General features: G+C 38.2%; 1 protein-coding gene across 1 annotated transcript in view; it reads right to left on the bottom strand.

Moving 5' to 3' along the window:
* Positions 1 to 19,786, bottom strand: part of dars1 (aspartyl-tRNA synthetase 1) — a 91,548-nt gene that overhangs the window by 32,476 nt on the left and 39,286 nt on the right. The window contains exons 7-9 of the mRNA XM_043694024.1: positions 5,942 to 6,044; positions 5,341 to 5,418; positions 1,837 to 1,896 (exon numbers count right to left, since the gene is read on the bottom strand). Of these exons, the coding sequence (XP_043549959.1) occupies positions 1,837 to 1,896; positions 5,341 to 5,418; positions 5,942 to 6,044 (241 nt within the window). The remainder of the gene's footprint in view (positions 1 to 1,836; positions 1,897 to 5,340; positions 5,419 to 5,941; positions 6,045 to 19,786) is intronic.

The raw sequence follows: 19,786 nt of genomic DNA, 5'->3' as shown, positions 1-19,786 counted from the left end.
AGCATTCTCAAAAATCCATCACACCCTGGCAATGTTTTTCTACAACCTCGACCACTGGGGAGAAGGTACAGAAGCCTGAACACACACATCAGCCAGTTTCAAAATAGTTTCTACCCTACTATTGTTAGAATACTGAATGGACTCATAAATGCTTAACATTCGCCTGGACCTGTGTTTTTGTTTTTGCCACTGTTTATCTATTACTTACTTATCTATGCTACTTAACTCTGTGATCTGCCTGTATTGCTCGGAAGTCAAAGCTTTTCACCGTGCCTTGGTACATGTGACAATAAATTCAATTCAAATTCAAATTAACACCTTATATGAAGATAATGCCGAAACTCTACATATCTACACTGAAGTAGATTCAAATGCACTCTCAAGTCCTTTAAATAGAATACTTAGGCTCAATTTACTATAGGGAAACTCACTGACAGAAATGAAACATATTTCTTACTGGTTTTCAATGACTGTTCCAGCCAAATGTTCAAATGTAATGAGGGTGCCTACACTTAGAATCAATTCTAGATAATGGTTAAATCTGTTTGATTTGGATTACTTTTTAAAGGAGCAATTTTGATTGAATAATTTCAAGTTATGGACCTAGAGATGTCTCTGTATTCAATCTCATTACTGCATAGTAAATATTCAAGATTTATATGAATTGTATACATATAATGTCTGGGAAGAACATAACTGAATCAACAAGCTTGTTCATGCTTTGATTCCATGGATCCTATATTGAATTACAGGAAAAAAAAATGAACAGAAATTAAATTCCAGACAGTAAACACTTGAAATCTTTTCAATATAGTTGCCATTAAATACACAAATTTAAACCATTTAAGGTACTAAATACATGGTACAAGGTCTAATAACAAGTTATTTTTCCATGACACTAGTCAACTAATTTGGGAATATTTATATATAAGCATACTATTGAGGTAAGTATCTGCTAAAATTCATTAATGATACCAGTAATAGGACACTAGTTACCAGTTAAGCACACTAGATGATTTGGGCGGCACGGTGGCACAGTGGTTAGCACTGCTGCCTCACAGCGCCAGAGACCAGGGTTCAATTCCCGTCTCAGGCAACTCTCTGTTTGGAGTTTGCACATTCTCCCTGTGTCTGCGTGGGTTTCCTTCGGGTGCTCCGGTTTCCTCCCACAATCCAAAAATGTGCAGGTGAGGTGAATTGGCCAGGCTAAATTGACTGCAGTGTTAGGTGAAGGGGTAAATGTAGGGGAATGGGTCTGGGTGGGTTGCGCTTCAGCGGGTCGGTGTGGACTTGTTGGGCCGAAGGGCCTGTTTCCACACTGTAAGTAATCTAATCTAATCTAATCTAATCTAATCTAATCTAATCTAAGAACTGACTAGGTAAAATAGGCATGAAGTGAGTCACTTTAGTCAACCCAAATCAACCAAATACACATGCATGAAAAATTGAAGTTATCAACATAACTATCATGGGTGAAGATTGTTAACTTATGCCATTTTGTGACAGAAGTGAGAAAAGCTCAATTCGGTCATGAACATTTTGTTGCAGAATGAAGTTCAAGCTGGTGATAAAGAAAAAGCCTAAACAATCAACATTGGTAAATTACAAATTCAACATTAAATATATTAGTGAAGAATATCTACGATTACTGCTGCTGGGTACCACAAAGGATGTTAAATCATATACAATTTAGACAAAAGTAATAGTGTAGATGTTGGAAATCTGAAGTAAGAAAAGAAAATGACAGATGTAATTAGGAGATCTGGAAGGGGAATGACTTAACACTTCAGATCAACCAACATACATTGTCAGAATGCCATACATTATTTATCTTACCCTTAGGTCAATTATTCGATTATCAAGTCTTGTATCTTGGTTGACAGTAGCCCTTCCTTCCTAAGTAGGAAACAAATATTAAGAATATGAATGAGGGGTTAAATAACGATAGTCATTGCACCTTGACTGCAAATATTTGTCCTTGTTACTTATTGATCTATTAAACACATTCTGACCTGACTGCAGAGATTAAGGATTGCAGAGTATTTCTTCATTTCCCTCCCCTCCCCAATCCTAGTGCTTGTTCTAACTCAACAACCTAACTAATTAAAAATAAAATGTGAAAAACTGGCTTGTGATAATGGAAGACGCTGACCTAAGCTGACCTAATGGAAACCTTTTAATGGGAACCTTATTCATTAAAATAAATAAGTTATCAGCCTGTTACAATCAGTAAACTCAAATGGTTATCTAAAGGTGCGTTAAAACATTAACAATTACAGATGAGGAACCACAAGTGGAGGAAGCAGTTACCACTATAAAAACACAATACACTGATAGGTTTTTAAAAATGTACAACTCCAACATAAAGTGCAACTATATACTATTTTTAGCTACTTCTAATGTTGACCTCACAAGACTGTAACCATCTGCTAACAGTTTGATCAAGTTTCCCCCTTTAACCACCTGCACCGTTAGACATGTTGTCCCAAAGGATTTTATTTTTGACTTTTGTAAATCATGTCACTTAGCCATCACAGATAGTAGAATGAAGTCTTAACGTCAACCACAGTTTATTTGTTTATGCACAGTATTCTTGCTTATTTTTATTACCTAACACAGAAATGTTCTATACTATGTAACAGTCAAAATATGATCAAAAATAATTTAAAAAATAAAAACAAATCAATTTTTAATTATTGTATTTTGATTAGCAATAATTGATTCCTTCATCAATTTATAATTTTTGGATTTTTTAAATTGCATTTTGATTAGCAGTACTTAATTCATTATTTATTAATTTGCAATTTAAGCATTGCTTGTCAAAATATTTTTGCATTAATATATAACAATTGACTCTTCAATTGATTTTCATCTATTAAGTTCGCAATGTGAAGCATCATTACATTGAAGTATTCCTGCAATTGTCACTTTAACGTCAACAGAAATTTCACAAAATAAAAACCAACATTTCATTCGATAAGGAATAATGGTCACAAACTATTATGACTTTGCTCACAGCAAATTTAGTGGTGAAATTTATGTTGTTCCAAATGGCCAATTGTGGATTCCACATATTTTAATTTGCTTCACAAGCATCTACTATTAGAAAACCACAGTTAATAAAATAACTGTTAATCTAGATAAGAACAGGCAGTTAAATCACCAGAGTGCAACCTTCAAATGTGATTATCACTTTACATAATTTATTGGATGTGGATGGCAAATTTAGATTAAACCATTCATAACTATTGGCTGACATACAATTTTTAGTAATGCTTCTAAAAGAGCTAGTTTGTGGGTTTCCGACAATTCCCCTAAGCCTCACACATAGTTACTTTCATAGATTCATGCTCAATAACAGCTTTTGCTTAAACAATCAACATTTCAATGACTACACAAACGTTAGAAAAAGACAACTGCTATAATGTTCATTCAAGCTGATATCCTTACACATATTATTCTAAAATAAAAATTATATTACAGACAAAAGTACATGGTTTAGTGAAATATATTGTGGGAAGTACTTTCTTCTATTGTAATTTATTTGCAAATTACCAAGGATCTCTGATCCATTTAGGAGGAATTATAGTTCACATTTTCACAGGCTGCAACAAGAAGTTTTCACATTTTAGGTAGAGTTGGAATCTGATACACATTCAGCTGATTTGATCCATGGGCTCAGGTTGAGATTTTGTGCTACAAAAGGTTGAGGGATACGGAGAAAATCAAATCATTTCATCACAAGATATCCAATTAAGTTCCTAATTTAGTTGCACTTCTGTATTGCTAATATACTAGGTTCAGAATATATATGTACTTCCACTATTCCACTGGTCTACTAGCGGACCTCAACCAATCCTATCTCAGGATCTGTACTAGATGTGACATGTTGTATTCCTGCAAATGGGTAAAAAAAACAGAATGGAATGCTTCTCCTTTCAGGTCGTTTGGAACAAGATCAAACTTTACTTGAAGTAAACACTGCCAATACTGTGGATGGTTCTTAGACTGACTATTATTAGAAATGTAACCATTGTTTCTACAAGGGTACAAAACACATCAAGTCTTTCATACATGTAGAAATAACTACATGATACTTTAAATACAATGGAATTATAAAATAAAACCTAGGCTGTCTCTCTAAATGTTTAGAGAAGGATTATCCACGTAAAAGCAGTTTGCTGTTCATGTAAGGTTTCATCAAGAGACATTTCTGTAATTTCTAACATTCTTAATTCAAACACAAATTATGGCCAAATTTTTTCTGTCCATTCAGCACTATATCTGAAACAGTAGTGCTGCAGATACCAAAACATAATGCAAATAAATTTTACTGCACTTATTTAGATTATCTATAATGAATTTATCAATTGTTAACTGAAAATGTGTTGCTGGAAAAGCGCAGTAGGTCAGGCAGCATCCAAGGAACAGGAGAATCGACGTTTCGGGCATAAGCCCTTCTTCAGGATGCTGCCTGACCTGCTGCGCTTTTCCAGCAACACATTTTCAGCTCTGATCTCCAGCATCTGCAGTCCTCACTTTCTCCTTTATCAATTGTTAGTCTACTAAGCAAAAGTATATGCTTTCGAGATTTGAACTTATAAAACTAAAATTGCAATATGATGTTGAGCCAATATGTCAGCACAATTTCAGATTTTCCAGACAATACAACAGAATCAGTTCCAATTAGGGAAAGGCTCAGTGGAAGTCAAATCTGAGCCTAAGTTTATTCATAGGAAGAACCAGACTCATGATTAAGAGTGCCACAAAACTCTTGTGGCATTAATGACCAATCGACTGATCATGGGTATGAATGGAATTAAATAGAAAAACACCTGAAAATTAAGTCAGTAAACAGTTATCTGTCAAGAGAAAGCAATGGCAACATGTCCATCCATAATCTGACATCAGTAACACTTTTACATCTATTTATTAGAGATTCATTTGTATAGGTGTTTACTTCATTTAGGCGAAAGTGGGTACTGCAGATACTGGCGATTAGAGTCAAGATTAGAGTAGTGCTGGAAAAGCAGAACAGGTGAGGCAGCATCCGAGGAGCAGGAAAATCGACGTTTGGGGCAAAAACCCTTCATCAGTCCTTCATTTGTTTAATCAAATCTGCCCTCTGTACAGGTTAATTGAGATCAAATATATTTGGAAGTGATAATCGACTGCTTATAGAAATCATTGGGGGTGGGGGGGGGGATTAACCTGGTAGCATCCAAATAAGGAAAGGAATAAAAATAATTAAGCTTGGACAATTACACAAAAGTCAGGGTGTGCAAAAGAAGTAAAATATAGCACTGAAATGCTCAATGAAATTTGGATTATATTATTTACCTCATCACCTGCTTCAGGACGCATTGCATCCTCGAGCTGCAAAGGCAGCCGTGGTTCAGCTGCACTGATAACATAGATCTGAAAACAAATGACAGCATAAATAGTAAGATAGTAACAACATAATAACAGAAAGTACAGAAATATCTTTAAGGACACGGTTTCCATCTAAAAATGTTTCCTCAAATGCTACTGAAACTGATTTTGCATAATAAATATGTATATTAACCTCTAACTGAATATTGCTGATTGCAAATTACTTAGTGCTGAACAATGCTAAGGTTTAAAAGAAAGCACAGAAAATAAAACTGGGAACGTTGGCTTTATGTGAAGCATGCTAGCCAGAAGTTGAGTTAAAATCTCATATGTATAAAACATAATAGGCAGAGAAATATAATGTAGTAATTCAGGGTTTCATGGAAACCAACTTGCAAAAGGTCCTCTTTATGCACAGCTAAAAGTCAAAGATATAACTATAAGTTGAAATGGTACGCTCCAAAAATGTGAATTTATTTTACTCTTTTAGGGATATGTAGCTGAATGGAATTATTAGATTTTATTCTACTTTCAGCGCATATTTTCCAACTTAAACACACAGACTTACTCTTTCGATGTGGAGTTCAACATCTTGTTGGGAACAGCTCTCTATCTTTTGTTCCACCTTCCTCACTATACCTTCCACGTCCACTATACTCTCTTTACTGATGCTACGTAAAAAAAAAAGTCAGTACTTATGATCCATAATTCCACACCATATAACAAATGTATCTAAGTATAACCTCACTGTGCAATAGCAAAACATTTAAGTTAATTTCGATCAGGCACAACACATGCCAAAAGAAATCTAACAATATGGTTCAAATCTTTCTGTCATTTATGGTGTGCTCAACCTGTGGAAAGGCATTGATTGAATTGCTCCACTTGTACCAGCTCTTACAAAACTGGATCTTATTTCCTGCGCTTTCTGAAAATGTTGGAGCTTATTACATTGTTTACAAATACTAATGGCATAATACATGCACACAGAAGAGTTAGTTATGTTTCCAAAAAAAAAGCTTTTCTTTTGTATTATCAAAATGCTGACTACCACTTTCTCAGGTTTGTTTTGTTTAGATTTCAATAGTTTTTACCTTGCTGATATAATTTCAGATGTGTCCTTGTTCAACTATGCATTTCTGAATCGGAATTACAAGATCACATCTGCACTGCACCTGAAACGTTCAAAATCTGAACTCCTTTGGGCTTTATTCTCTGTTGTGATCCAGTGAGATTACTGGATTTACTCTGAATTTATTTATCAGTGTCATAGTGCAGTGAAATAGATACATCGGTCAAGGCAAAAATGCAAATTCCATCATGGCAATTGAAATTATCTAAAACAATCAACAACATTCTAAACGTAGTCAATTTGTCCCATCTCCCAAGGTTAACAGATTCCTAAAGAAAATATTAATCAGTTTTAGCTTGGATCATATCCCATTGTGCACCAAATGCCACTGAAACTTTTGAGATATACTGCTTAGTCATAGAGTCATAGAGATGTACAGCATGGAAATAGACCCTTCAGTCCAACCCGTCCATGCTGATCAGATATCCCAACCCAAACTAGTCCCACCTGACAGCACCCGGCCCATATCCCTCCAAACCTTTCCTATTCATATACCAATCCAAATGCCTTTTAAATGTTGTAATTGTACTAGCCTCCACCACTTCCTCTGGCAGCTCGAGTTGCCCCTTAGGTCTCTTTTATATCTTTCCCCTCTCACCCTAAACCTATGCCCTCTAGTTTTGGATAGGAAGGAGACCAGAACTGCACACAATACTTCAAAAGTGGCCTAACCAATGTCCTGTACATTCGCACCATGACCTCCCAATTCCTATACTCAATGGTCTGACCAATGAAGGAAAGCATTCCAAACACCTTCTTTACTATCCTATCTACCTGTGACTCCACCTTCAAGGAGTTATGAACCTGCACTCCAAGATATCTTTGTTCAGCAACACACCCTAGGATCTTACCATTAAGTGTATAAGGTCTGCTAAGATTTGCTCTCCCAAAATGCATTTATCTGAATTAAACTCCAGCTGCCACTTCTCAGCCCATTGGCCCATCTGAACAATATCCTGTTGTAATCTGAGATAACCTTCTTTACTGATCCACTACACCTCCAGTTTTGGTGTCATCTGCAAACTTACTAACTATACCTCTTCTGCTCACATCCAAATCATTTATATAAATGACAAAAAGTTGTGGACCCAGCACCGATTCTTGTGGCACTCCACTGGTCACAGGCCTCCAGTCTGAAAAACAACCCTCCACCACCACCCTCTGTCTTCTACCTTTGAGCCAGTTCTGTATCCAAATGGCTAGTTCTCCCTGTATTCCATGAGATCTAACCTTGCTCACCAGTCTCCCACGGGGAACCTTGTCGAACGCCTTACTGAAATGATATAGATCATGTCCACCACTTTGCCCTCATCAATCCTCTTTGTTACTTTTTTCAAAAAACTCAATCAAGTGAGACATAATTTCCCACGCGCAAAGCCAATGTTGTTGACTATCCCTAATCAGTCCTAGCCTTTCCAAATACGTGCAAATCCTGTCCCTCTAAAAACCTGCCCATCACCAACATCAGGCTCACCAGTCTATAGTTTTCTGGTTTGTCCTAACTACCTTTCTTGAATAATGGTACCATGTTAGCCAACCTCCAGTCTTCTGGCACCTCACCTGTGACTATTGATAATACAAATATCTCAGCTAGAGGCCCAGCAATCACCTCCCCAACTTCCCACAGAATTCTAGGTTACACCTGATCTGGTCCTGGGGATTTATCCACCTTCATGCATTTCAAGACATCCAGCACTTCCTACTCTGTAGTATGGACATTTTTCAAGATGTCACCATCTATTTCCCCACACTCTATATTTTCCACATCCTTCTCCACAGTAAACACTGATGCAAAATACTCATTTAGTATTATCCCATTTCCTGCGGCTCCATGCAAAGGCTGCCTAGTTACCCTTTTGTCCTTAATGTATTTGTAAAAACCCTTTGGATTCTCTTTAACCATATTTGCAAAAGCTATCTCATGTCTCCTTTTTGCCCTCCTGATTTCCCCCTTAAGTATACTCCTCCTGCCTTTATAAATTGAATAAATTTAACTACATTTGTGAAAAAAAAGATACCATGTGCTAATAACCATCTTTCGAGACAAGAAGGAATTTCTTTTCTCATACAGTAGTGAATCTAGAATACGGAAGTCTTGCCCACATGTGCTATTCAGGTTGGGTTGTTAAGTATATTCAAGGCTGAGATAGAGAGATTTTTAATCAATAAGAGAATCAAGGATTGTGATGGTAAGGGTGGAAAGTGGAATTCAAGATTATCAGATCAGTCATGAATAGTGGAATAGATTTGATGGACTGAATGATCTATTACTGTTCCCATGCCTTATAGTATCCTCAAGAAAACATTTCTGTCCATCTGTCTTAAAAGTACTGTTCCCTATTTTTATTCCACACAAAAACATAATCATATCTGTTTCAATAAGATCACCTTTCATTCTTCTTGGGTACTCTCTTGATTATAATATCATCAGGTTCCATTTAAAAAGACAAAAAAACCAAGAACTTTATGTTGAATTTGGAACAGTTTAACATCATTTGCTACAGTTTTCTGCCTTTGGCTATTTACCCTAAGGTAAATAAATATTACTATTAAGCAAAACATAGTGAGCTACTCACATGAATATACAATAGTATTAAGGCCAAAGGAAAATTTCAAGTTCTATAGCATGTGACTTCTTTCACGTTGTGCATAAAGCAACAAATTTCAGGTCATGGAGACGTTGGCACACTAACGGACTGTCTTTTTAATTACGAAGTTGAAGTTATTGGGAGGAGACACAAATTATAACAATCTGAATTATCACATAGAAGCTGTGCACTTTGCAGCTGGTGCCCAGTAAAACTAAATTAAACTTAAAATCGGGCACCATTAATTGCCAGGTGTTTGATTTCTACCTTATTGAAAATGGCTTCTAAGCACACAGAACATTGTGACTAAAATCTGTGCATGCTTCAATTACTATTCAGAAATCACACACATTTAGAAAATAAACTAATGAAATTTTAAACTTGATGTTGCCCCAGCTCTGTGATTACACTCTGCCTTCCCATTCTTTTTATGACCACGGAGGAGAACAATTATTACTGATGTGCTATTTTCCTTCGAGAGAAACATGCTAAAATGATTCCTAGGAACAGATAAAGTTTTTACAATTAGAAAGCACTGATTTTCTTTACATCTGACATACACACTAAATTGGAAAATAGGGGAAGCAAGGAAAAGCTTGCAAACCGAGAACACAAGCAGGCTGCATTCAAGGCTGAGACATGGATTTATAATTAAAATTTGTTTCATTTACTGACAGGAACCAATAAAATTACAGTATTACAAATGTTCTATTGCTTTAACAATGGCACTGGTGCAAGTACACTCATGTAGCTGCAAAATAGTGTAGTTTTAAGTAAAACGTAACTGATCCTATTTCAATTGATTTCGCAGTAAAGGCTGAAGGTAGCAATCTTCATTTGTGCTTGCCTATTTAAAAAATATAGCTTTTGATTATCCACGGACAATGAATAGATCAAATACGAGCTTTGTCCATGTACAATTTTGTTTCTTATAAAAAAAATCAGAGTTTCACCAATTCACAATATGTTTTAGCAGAATACATGCTTATAAAAAAATGAAACGAGCCATTAAATGATATGATCACAGGTGATGACAATACTGGATACAAAAATAAAACCTGACTTGATAGCCCATACACAGCAAACTTGGTTTAACAGGCACCTGATAAACCAGCACTCTTGATAAACTGGCAAAAATTAAATACCTGAAATCCCCAATGTTTAGTGTATTATTGCGATCGCCGAGTAGCCAGCTGATGATGCCAGTGAGAGAAGGCTCTCTGCTGATTCGTTTTATTTAAGGCAAAGTTACATTGTTATTTAGGTGATTTCTGCTGTAAATAAGGATGTTGCCATGTTTGGAGGATTTGAGCTACAGGGAGAGGTTGAATAGGCTGAGGCTGTTTTCCTGGAGCGTCGGAGACTGAGGGGTTACCTTACAGAGGTTTATAAAATCATGAGGGGCATGGATAGGACATTTAGACAAAATCTTTTCCCTGGGGTGGGGGGAGTCCAGAACTAGATGGCATAGGTTTAGGGTGAGAAGGGAAGATATAGAAGAGACCTAAGGGGCAATTTTTTCACGCAGAGGGTAGCACGTGTATGGAATGAGCTGCCAGAGGAAGTGGTGGAGTACAATTGCAACATTTAAAAGGCATTTGGATGAGTATATGAATAAGAAGGGTTGGAGGGATATGGGCCAGATGCTAGTAGGTGGGACTAGATTGGGTTGGGATATCTGGTCGGCATGGTCGAGTTGGACCGAAGGGTCTGTTCCCGTGCTGTACAACTCTTTGACTCTAAAGTAGAACAGCAGTGTGTATATCCCTGCATTATGTTTCTATTAATTACTGTGTGTTCTTATAGTGGTTATGTGGACCTCTTGGTCCCATAGGGGTCAGTCAATAATAACTTTGCTGTATTTAATTTTTGAATTGGTCATTCACTGAAACATATTTAAGAGATGGCAACTAATTTTAAACAAAAAAAACACAACTTTGTTACACAAAAGAAAAACAAGTCAGATGATATAGATCTAGAAGATGGTCTAGAAATAAAAACTTAACATAAACATTAAAACAACATTTCAACCTGTTAAGTCACAGCACCCAATTCAAAAACTCAATCCCACCAGAAAGTAAATTCTGCCCATCTAAACTCTGAGGTTTTAGAAACATAGAAGACAGAAATAGGAGGAGGCCATTCAGCCCGATGAGCCTGCTCCGCCATTCATCATGACCACGATTGATCATCTAACTCAATAGCCTAATTATGCTTTCCTCCCATAACCTTTTAACCCATTCGTCCCAAGTGCTATATCTCGCCACCTCTTGAATACATTCAATGTTTTGGCATCAACTACCTCCTGTGGTAATGAATTCCACAGGCTCACCACTCTTTGGGTGAAGAAATGTCTCCTTATATCTGTCTTGAATGGTCCAGCCCGAATGCTCAGACTGGTTCTGGACGCACCTACCATTGGGAACATCCTCCCTGCATCTATCCTGTCTAGTCCTGTTAGAATTTTGCAAGTCTCTATGGGATCCCCCCTCACTCGTCTGAACTCCAGCGAAAACAATCCGTCTCTAGTCAATCTCTCCTTATTCGTCAAACCAGCAACCCCTGAAATCAGTCTGGTAAACGTCCACTGCACACTCTCAAGAGCAAGAGCATTCCTCCTCAGAAAAGAAGACCAAGACTGCACACAAGCTTCTAGGTGTGGCCTCACCAAGACCCTATATTACTGCAGCACACATCCCTGCTCCTGCACTTGAAACCTCTCACGAGAACAGAACCCTGTGGCACTCCATTAGTTACTACCTGCCAATTTGAAAAGGACCCATTAATTCCTCCTATTTCTTTCCTCTCTGCCGACCAGTTTTTTGTCTATCTCAATATACACCCCTCAATCCCATGATCGTTAATCTTACACAATAATCTCTTATGCGGGACTTTGTCAAACACTTTCTGAAAGTCCAAAAATACCACATTGACTGGCTCCCCTTCATCAATTCTACTAGTTACACCTTCATAGGATTCCAATAGATTTGTCAAGCATGATTTCCCCTCCATAAATCCATTCTGACTTTGTCTGATCCTGCCATTGCTTTCTAAATGCTCCACTTTAAAGTATTTGATAATGGATTTAAGAATTTTGCCAATACAGATGTTAGGCTTACTGGTCTATAATTCTCTGTAATGGACATGATAAATATATAGGACAGTCCTTCCTTAGATGGTGTGGGAATTGAACCCATGCTGCTCTTCATTACAAATCAGCCGTCCAGCCAACTGGGCTAACCAACCCTATAGTATAAACATCCTATCCATTAACACTACACAGACCAGGTAGGAGTCTGCTCTGCCATTCAATGAGATCCTGGCTGATCTGATCACCCTGAACTCCACTTTCCTGCCTTTTCCCTGAAACACTTGATTCCCTTACTGATTAGAAAATCAGTCTATCCCAGCTTTGAATATACTTAATGAGCCAGTCTGAGCAGCCCTCTGTGGTAAAGATTCAGGTGGCTCAAGTCACAAGCCTTCATAAGCAAATTATGGATCTGGGTCACTGTTGCAGAATGACATTCTGATATTTGAAGAAACCCTCACAGATCTGATTAAAATTTCTCTGTCTTCCATTTGAAAATTCAACTTCCAAAAATGACAAGTATATATAACTTTCATCACACCTCCCCACCAAAGAAAGAAAAGATAAGAAATGTATCTATTTTCGATCAAATAGTTCTTTTAGCACAACTTTTATGTTAACAGTAGCAATATACTAAACACAATAATTTTCATAAAAAATCAGATACACAAGTGCATTTTGATCACAGCATTCGGTTTCTTTCAGATTTGCTTTTGACAACATCCACTATTACATTGTTCTTGCCTGTCACACAAATGATTTTTAAATGGCGTGGCTGCAATATTAAACATTAACAAAACAGTCCAAGTTCTTGTCCCAAAATGTCTCCAAAAAAATTAACAAACTTAAGCAATCTCTTCCGAGTTATTGAATTTGTAAATTATGAATTGATGTCGAGCTAACACAAGGCTCAACTGGTCTTTTAGTAGTAATGAGTATTCCTGTTGACAAGAATGCAGTTTAAGCAACTCCATAATATCCAATCTGGTTACTGGAAGATCAACTCTTCAATTTCTAATTCATATTTGTTCTCCATTTGTACTGATATTTTTATTTTACTTCTGATTTATTTTGTTTTAGTAAGCACGTTTTTCTATCATAATTGCCATATTTCTTAAACACGACACCTCCCCTCATTTTCCACCGGCCTGGAGTACTTGCTACATAATTTACATCACTGAGTTTCATTTTGATTTAACAATGTCCAATGAACCTTGATGGTAATGGTTCTCAATTATCACCAACAACAACAAAATTTTAAGCTTTGGCCTTTCTCCTGCTCCAGTTTAATTGTTTGTTAGGCTTAGTTGAAACATGTTTTAGCTAACTCTCACAATTTCTGAAACATCAGCTGTCAATGTGATCACTGAGCTTTGGTTCTTAAATTTATCCTTAGTTTATTTAGTGTGCTGCCTCACCTCATGTCCATATATCAATTCAAGAGGACTGAATCTGGTGGACCCATTAAGAAAATCACTAATGATAAACATCAATGAGGGTATTTCTTTATGCCAATTTTTAGTCTGCTCCTGACAATAAGCTCTAATCATGGCCTTTAAACTCTGATTCAATGTTTCTCTTGGTCCTTGAGGATAAAAGTGAGTTTAATGAAGAAAATAACATGATAGATGGTAACACAGCACTTTTGCATCATATTTGTCATAAACATTGTCAAAAACTTAAGTATTGGAAATGATGGACATCCATTCCTCCATATTACAGTATATTAAGTCTTGCCTATCATGCATTTCTCCTTATCACTGCAGTGCTTGGCATTACAGAATCTGTCCATTTCTGAAAAGACAGATGTTGCTGAAGCTTTTCATCTTGCAGTCAACAAGGCAAGCATTTGAATGCCAAATTTCAAAATATTATAAAAGTAATTTATTGGCAAGGCCCCAGGTCATTGAATCATTAAGATGTACAGCATGCCAACACATCCTTCGGTCCAACTTGTTCATGCTGACCAGATATCTCAACTCAATCTAGTGCCACCTGGCAGCACCCGGCTCATATCCTTGCAAACCTTTTCTATTCATATACCCATCCTTTTAAATGTTGCAACTGTACCAGCCTCCACCATTTCCTCTGGCAGATCATTCCATACATGTACCACCATCTGCATGAAAAAGTTGCCTCTTAGGTCCCTTTCCTATCTTTCCCCTCTCACCCTAAACCTATGCCCTCTAGTTCTGGACTCCCCGGCCCCAGGGAAAAGACTTTGTCTATTTATCCTATCCATACCCCTCATGATTTTATAACCTCTATAAGGTCACCCCTCAGCCTCTGATGCTCCAGGGAAAACAACCCCAGCCTATTCAACCTCTCCCTGTAGCTCAAACCCTCCAACACTGGCAACATCCTTGTAAATCTTTTCTGAACCCTTTCAAGTTTCATAACATCTTTCCGATAAGAAGGAAACCAGAATTGCACGCAATATTCCAACAGTGGCCTAACCAATGCCCTGTACAGTCGCAGCATGACCTCCCAACTCCTGTATTCAATATTCTGACCAATAAAAGAAAGCATACTAAACGCCTTCTTCACTATCCTATCAAACTGCGATTCCACTTTCAAGGAGCTATGAACCTGCACTCCAAGGTCTCTGTGTTCAGCAACACTCCCTAGGACCTTACCATTAAGTGTATAAGTCCTGCTAAGATTTGCTTTCCCAAAATGCAGCACCTTGCATTTATCTAAATTAAACTCCATCTGCCACTTCTTAGTCCATTGGCCCATCTGATCAAGATCCTGTTGTAATCTGAGGTAACCTTCTTTACTGCCCACTACACCTTCAATTTTGGTGTCATCTGCAAACTTACTAACTATACCTCTTATGCTTGCATCCAAATCATTTATATAAATGACAAAAAGTAGTGGACCCATCACCGATCCTTGTGGCACTCCAATGGTCACAGGCCTCCAGTCTGAAAAACAACCCTCCACCACTACCCTCTGTCTTCTACCTTTGAGGCAGTTCTGTATCCAAATAGCTAGTTGTCCCTGTATTCCATAATGCCATGTTGACTATCCCTAATCAGTCCTTGCCTTTCCAAATACATGTACATCCTGTCCCTCAGGATTCCCTCCAACGACTTGCTCACCACCGACATCAGGCTCACTCATCTATAGTTCTCTTGTTTGTCCTTACCACCCTTCTTAAACAGTGGCACCATGTTAGCCAACCTCCAGTCTTCCGGCACCTCACCTGCGACTATCGATAATGCAAATATCTCAGTAAGAGGCTAGGCAGTCACTTCCCTAGCTTCCCACAGAGTTATAGGGTTCACCTGATCAGGTCCTGAGGATTTATCCACTGTTATGCGTTTCAAGACATCCAGCACTTCTTCCTCTGTAATATGGACACTTTTCAAGATGTCTCCATCTGTTTCCCCACATTCTACATCTTCCATGTCCTTTTCCACAGTAAATACTGATGCAAAATACTCATTCTAATATCTTCCCCATCTCCTGCGGCTTCTCACAAAGGCTGCCTTGCTGATCTTTGAGCGACTCTATTCTCTCTCCGGTTACCCTTTTGTCCTTAATGTATTTGTCCCTTTGGATTCTCCTTAACTCTGTTTGCCAAAGCTATCTCATGTCCCTTTTTTGCCCTCCTGATTTCTCTCAAGTATACCCGTACTGCCTTTATACTCTTCTAAGGATTCACTTGATCTATCCTGTCTATACCTGACATATGCTTCCTTCTTTTTCTTAACCAAACCCTCAATTTCTTTAGTCATCCAGCATTCCCTATACCTACCAGCCTTTCCTTTCACCCTAACAGGAATATACTATCTCTGGACTCTCATTCTCTCATTCCTGAAGGCTTTCCATTTTCCAGCTGTCCCTTTACCTGCGAACATCTGTGTCCAATCAGCTTTTGAAAGTCCTCGCCTAATACCGTCAAAATTGGCCTTCCACCAATTTAGAACTTCAATTTTTAGATCTGGTCTACCCTTTTCCATCACTATTTAAAAACTAATAGAATTATGATTGCTGGCCCCAAAGTGCTTCCCCACTGACTCCTCAGTCACCCGCCCTGCTTTATTTCCCAAGAGTTGGTCAAGTTTTGCACATTCTCTATTAGGTACATCCACATACTGAATCAGAAAATTTTCTTGTACACACTTAACAAATTCCTCTCCATCTAAACCCTTAACATGACAGCAGTCCCAGTCTATGTTTGGAAAGTAAAAATCCCCTACCATAACCACCGTATTATTCTTACAGATAGCTGAGGTCTCCTTACAAATTTGTTTCTCAATTTCCCAATAAGGTCATCATCCTTTTCTTATTTCTCAGTTCTACACAAATAACTTCCTTGGATGTATTTCCGGGAATATCCTCCCTCAGTACAACTGTAATGCTATCGCTTATCAAAAACGCCACTCCCCCTCCTCTCTTGCCTCCCTTTCTGTCCTTCCTGTAGCATCTGTATCCTGGAACATTAAGCTGCCAGTCCTGCCCATCCCTGAGCCATGTTTCTGTAATTACTATGATATCCCGGTCCCATGTTCCTAATTATGCCCTGAGTTCATCTGTCTTCCCTTTTAGGCCTCTTGCATTGAAATAAATGCAGTTTAATTTATCAGTCCTACCTTATTCTCTGCTTTGTCCCTGCCTGCTTGACTTGCCTTTGTTCTCAACTGTACTAGTCTCAGATTGAAATCTTTTCTCACTATCTCCCTGGGTCCCACCCCCCCACTTTACTAGTTTGAATCCTCCCGAGCAGCTCTAGCAAATCTCCCTGCCAGTATATTAGTCTCCATCCAATTTACATGCAATCCGCCCTTCTTGTACAGGTCACTTCTACCCCAAAAAAGCTTCCAATGATCCAAATATGTGAATCCTTCTCCCATACACCAGCTCTTCAGCCATGCAGTCATCTGCTTTATCCTCTTATTCCTGCCCTCACTAGCTCATAGCACCGGGAGTAATCCAGGTATTACTACTCTCGAAGACCTCCTTTTTAAATTCCTGCCCAACTCTCTGTAATCCCCCTTCAGAATTTTCCCTTCCTATATTGTTGGTTCCAATGTGTACAATGACCTCCTGCTGGCCCCTCTCCCCCTTCGGAACATTCTGCACCCTCTCGGAGACATCATTGATCCTGGCACCAGGAAAGCAACACACTATTCTGATTTTTCGCTGCTGGCCACAGAAACTTCTGTAAGTACCTTAGACTAGAGAATCCCCTAACACAATCGATCTCTTAGAACCCGACATACCTCTCATTAATTAGAGCCTTCTCAATACCAGAAACCTGGCTGTTCGTGCTACGTTCCCCTGAGAATCCATCACCCCCTACATTTTCCAAAACAGCATACTTGTTTGAAATGGGGATAGCCACAGAAGAATCCTGCACTATCGACCTACCTCTCTTACTTTTCCTGGAATTATCCCATCTATGTGACTATATCTGAGACTTTCCTCCCCTTCCTGTAACTGCCATTCATCTCATCCCCTTGTCTTGTAAATTCCTCATTGCCGCTAACTGCCTATCCAAATGCTCCATTCGATCTGTTCAGATTCGCAACCAATGGCATTTATTGCAGATGTAATCCTCAGTAACCGGCACTCTCCCTAAACTCCCACATCCGACAAGAGGAGCATATCACTCTACTAAGGGCCACTTTTGCTTCTTTCAATCTCTAACTTCTCACTATTTAAGAAATATTCTATGTACCTGTTCTTCCTATCAAAGTGGATAACTTCACATTTTTTCTCATAACACTATCTTTCATATTCTTACCAAATCACTAAACCTGTTCAAATCCTGAAAACGTTTTTAATCTTCCTTATAAATTACAACATCCATGCTCAGCTTTGTGTCATCTCCAAATGTGGAAATATCATGTTTGTTCTATACCTCCAAACTACTGATATATAATGTGAAAAGCTGAGGCTCAAGTACTGATCCTTGCACTATCTCACTAGACACCAGTCACCTAATGGTCTGCAATGCAAAAATGACCCATTTATTCTTACTCTGTTTTCTGTCTGTTAACCAATCCATAATCTATACCAGTACATTTATAAAATTATAGAACTTATGGAATATTGGAAGATGATTACCACTGCACTAACTACAGTAACAAGGGTCATAATTTTAAAGTAAAAGATAGGAGGTCTAGAGTGGATTTGAGGAAAAACGATTTCACCGCAGAGAGTGATGGGCAGCTGGAATGTGCAACCTGGGAGGGTAGTTGAGACAGGAAACCTCAGTAGCAGTAGATTTTTGACAGTACAGACTTAATGGGCCAAAGAGTCTCTCCTATACTGTATGATTCTAAAATTCTATGTGATCTCCACAGCCACCGCTTTCAACATTCTGAGATATCAGGTTCATCCCCGTAATTTCTGCAGTACAACCTTCTTACCACTACTAATTATTTTCAATTCCTTATTCTCCCTTATGAGTTGGACCTCTCCATCTGGGAGATTTCTCATTCAAAATAGACAGAAAGTAATCATTTAGCTTCTCTGCCATTTCTCTTCTTCATTATCATTCTCCTGACTCTGCATTTAATAGACCCATATTCATCTTAGTCAAACATTTCCTTTTAAGGTACTTATAAAAGACTTTACATTCAATTCTTATGTTTTTTGCTAGATTGTAGTCATATTTTATTCTTTCTTTCCTCATCAGTTCTTTGCTCCTCCTTTGTTTTATTCTTAAAACATTGCCAATCCTCAAATTTATTATGATTTCTCAAAACATTAATATTGTTTATCTGTCCACAGATGCTGCCAGACCTGCAACGCTTCTGACGACTTTCTGCTTTTGTTTCAGAAATCCAGCATCTTGCACATAATCCTTGGGATGGCTTATTTTAGGAAAGCAAATCTTAGCAGGACTTATACATTAATGGAGAAAGTGAGGACTGCAGATGCTGGAGATCAGAGCTGAAAATGTGTTGCTGGAAGTGCAGAGGAGATGACCTGGGATTCCTTGGATGCAGCCTGACCTGCTGCGTTTTTCTAGCAACACATTTTCAGCTTATACACTTAATGGTAAGGTCCTAGAGACTGTTGCTGAACAAACAGACCTTGGAGTGCAGGTTCATAGCTCCTTGAAAGTGGAGTCATAGGTAGATAGGATAGTGAAGGCAACGTTTGGTATGCTTGCTTTTATTGGTCAGAATATTGAGTACAGGAGTTGGGAGGTCATGTTGCAGCTGTACAGGACATTGGTTAGGCCACTGTTGGAATATTGCATGCAATTTTGGTCTCCTTCCTATCGGAAGGATGTTGTGAAAGTTGAAAGGGTTCAGAAAAGATTTCCAAGGATGTTGCCAGGGTTGGAGGATTTGAGCTATGGGGAGAGGCTGAACAGGCTAGGGCTGTTTTCCCTGGAGGTCGGAGGCTGAGGGGTGACCTTATAGAGGTTTACAAAATTATGAGGTGCATGGATAGGATAAACAGACAAAGTCTTTTCCCTGGGATGGGAAAACTGAGGACTGGGAAGCTTTTAAAGAGCAACAGAGGATTACTAAGAAGGAAATATGCAGAGGAAAAATGAGGTACGAAGGTAAACTGGCCAAGAATATTAAGGAGGATAGTAAAAGCTTTTTTAAGTATGTGCAAGGCAAAAAAATG

The sequence above is a fragment of the Chiloscyllium plagiosum genome, chromosome 7, assembly GCF_004010195.1.
Source record: "Chiloscyllium plagiosum isolate BGI_BamShark_2017 chromosome 7, ASM401019v2, whole genome shotgun sequence".
NCBI classification, from domain to species: domain Eukaryota; kingdom Metazoa; phylum Chordata; class Chondrichthyes; order Orectolobiformes; family Hemiscylliidae; genus Chiloscyllium; species Chiloscyllium plagiosum.
The sequence above is the reverse complement of the archived record's forward strand: the minus strand, read 5'-3'. Positions and strand labels throughout refer to the sequence as shown.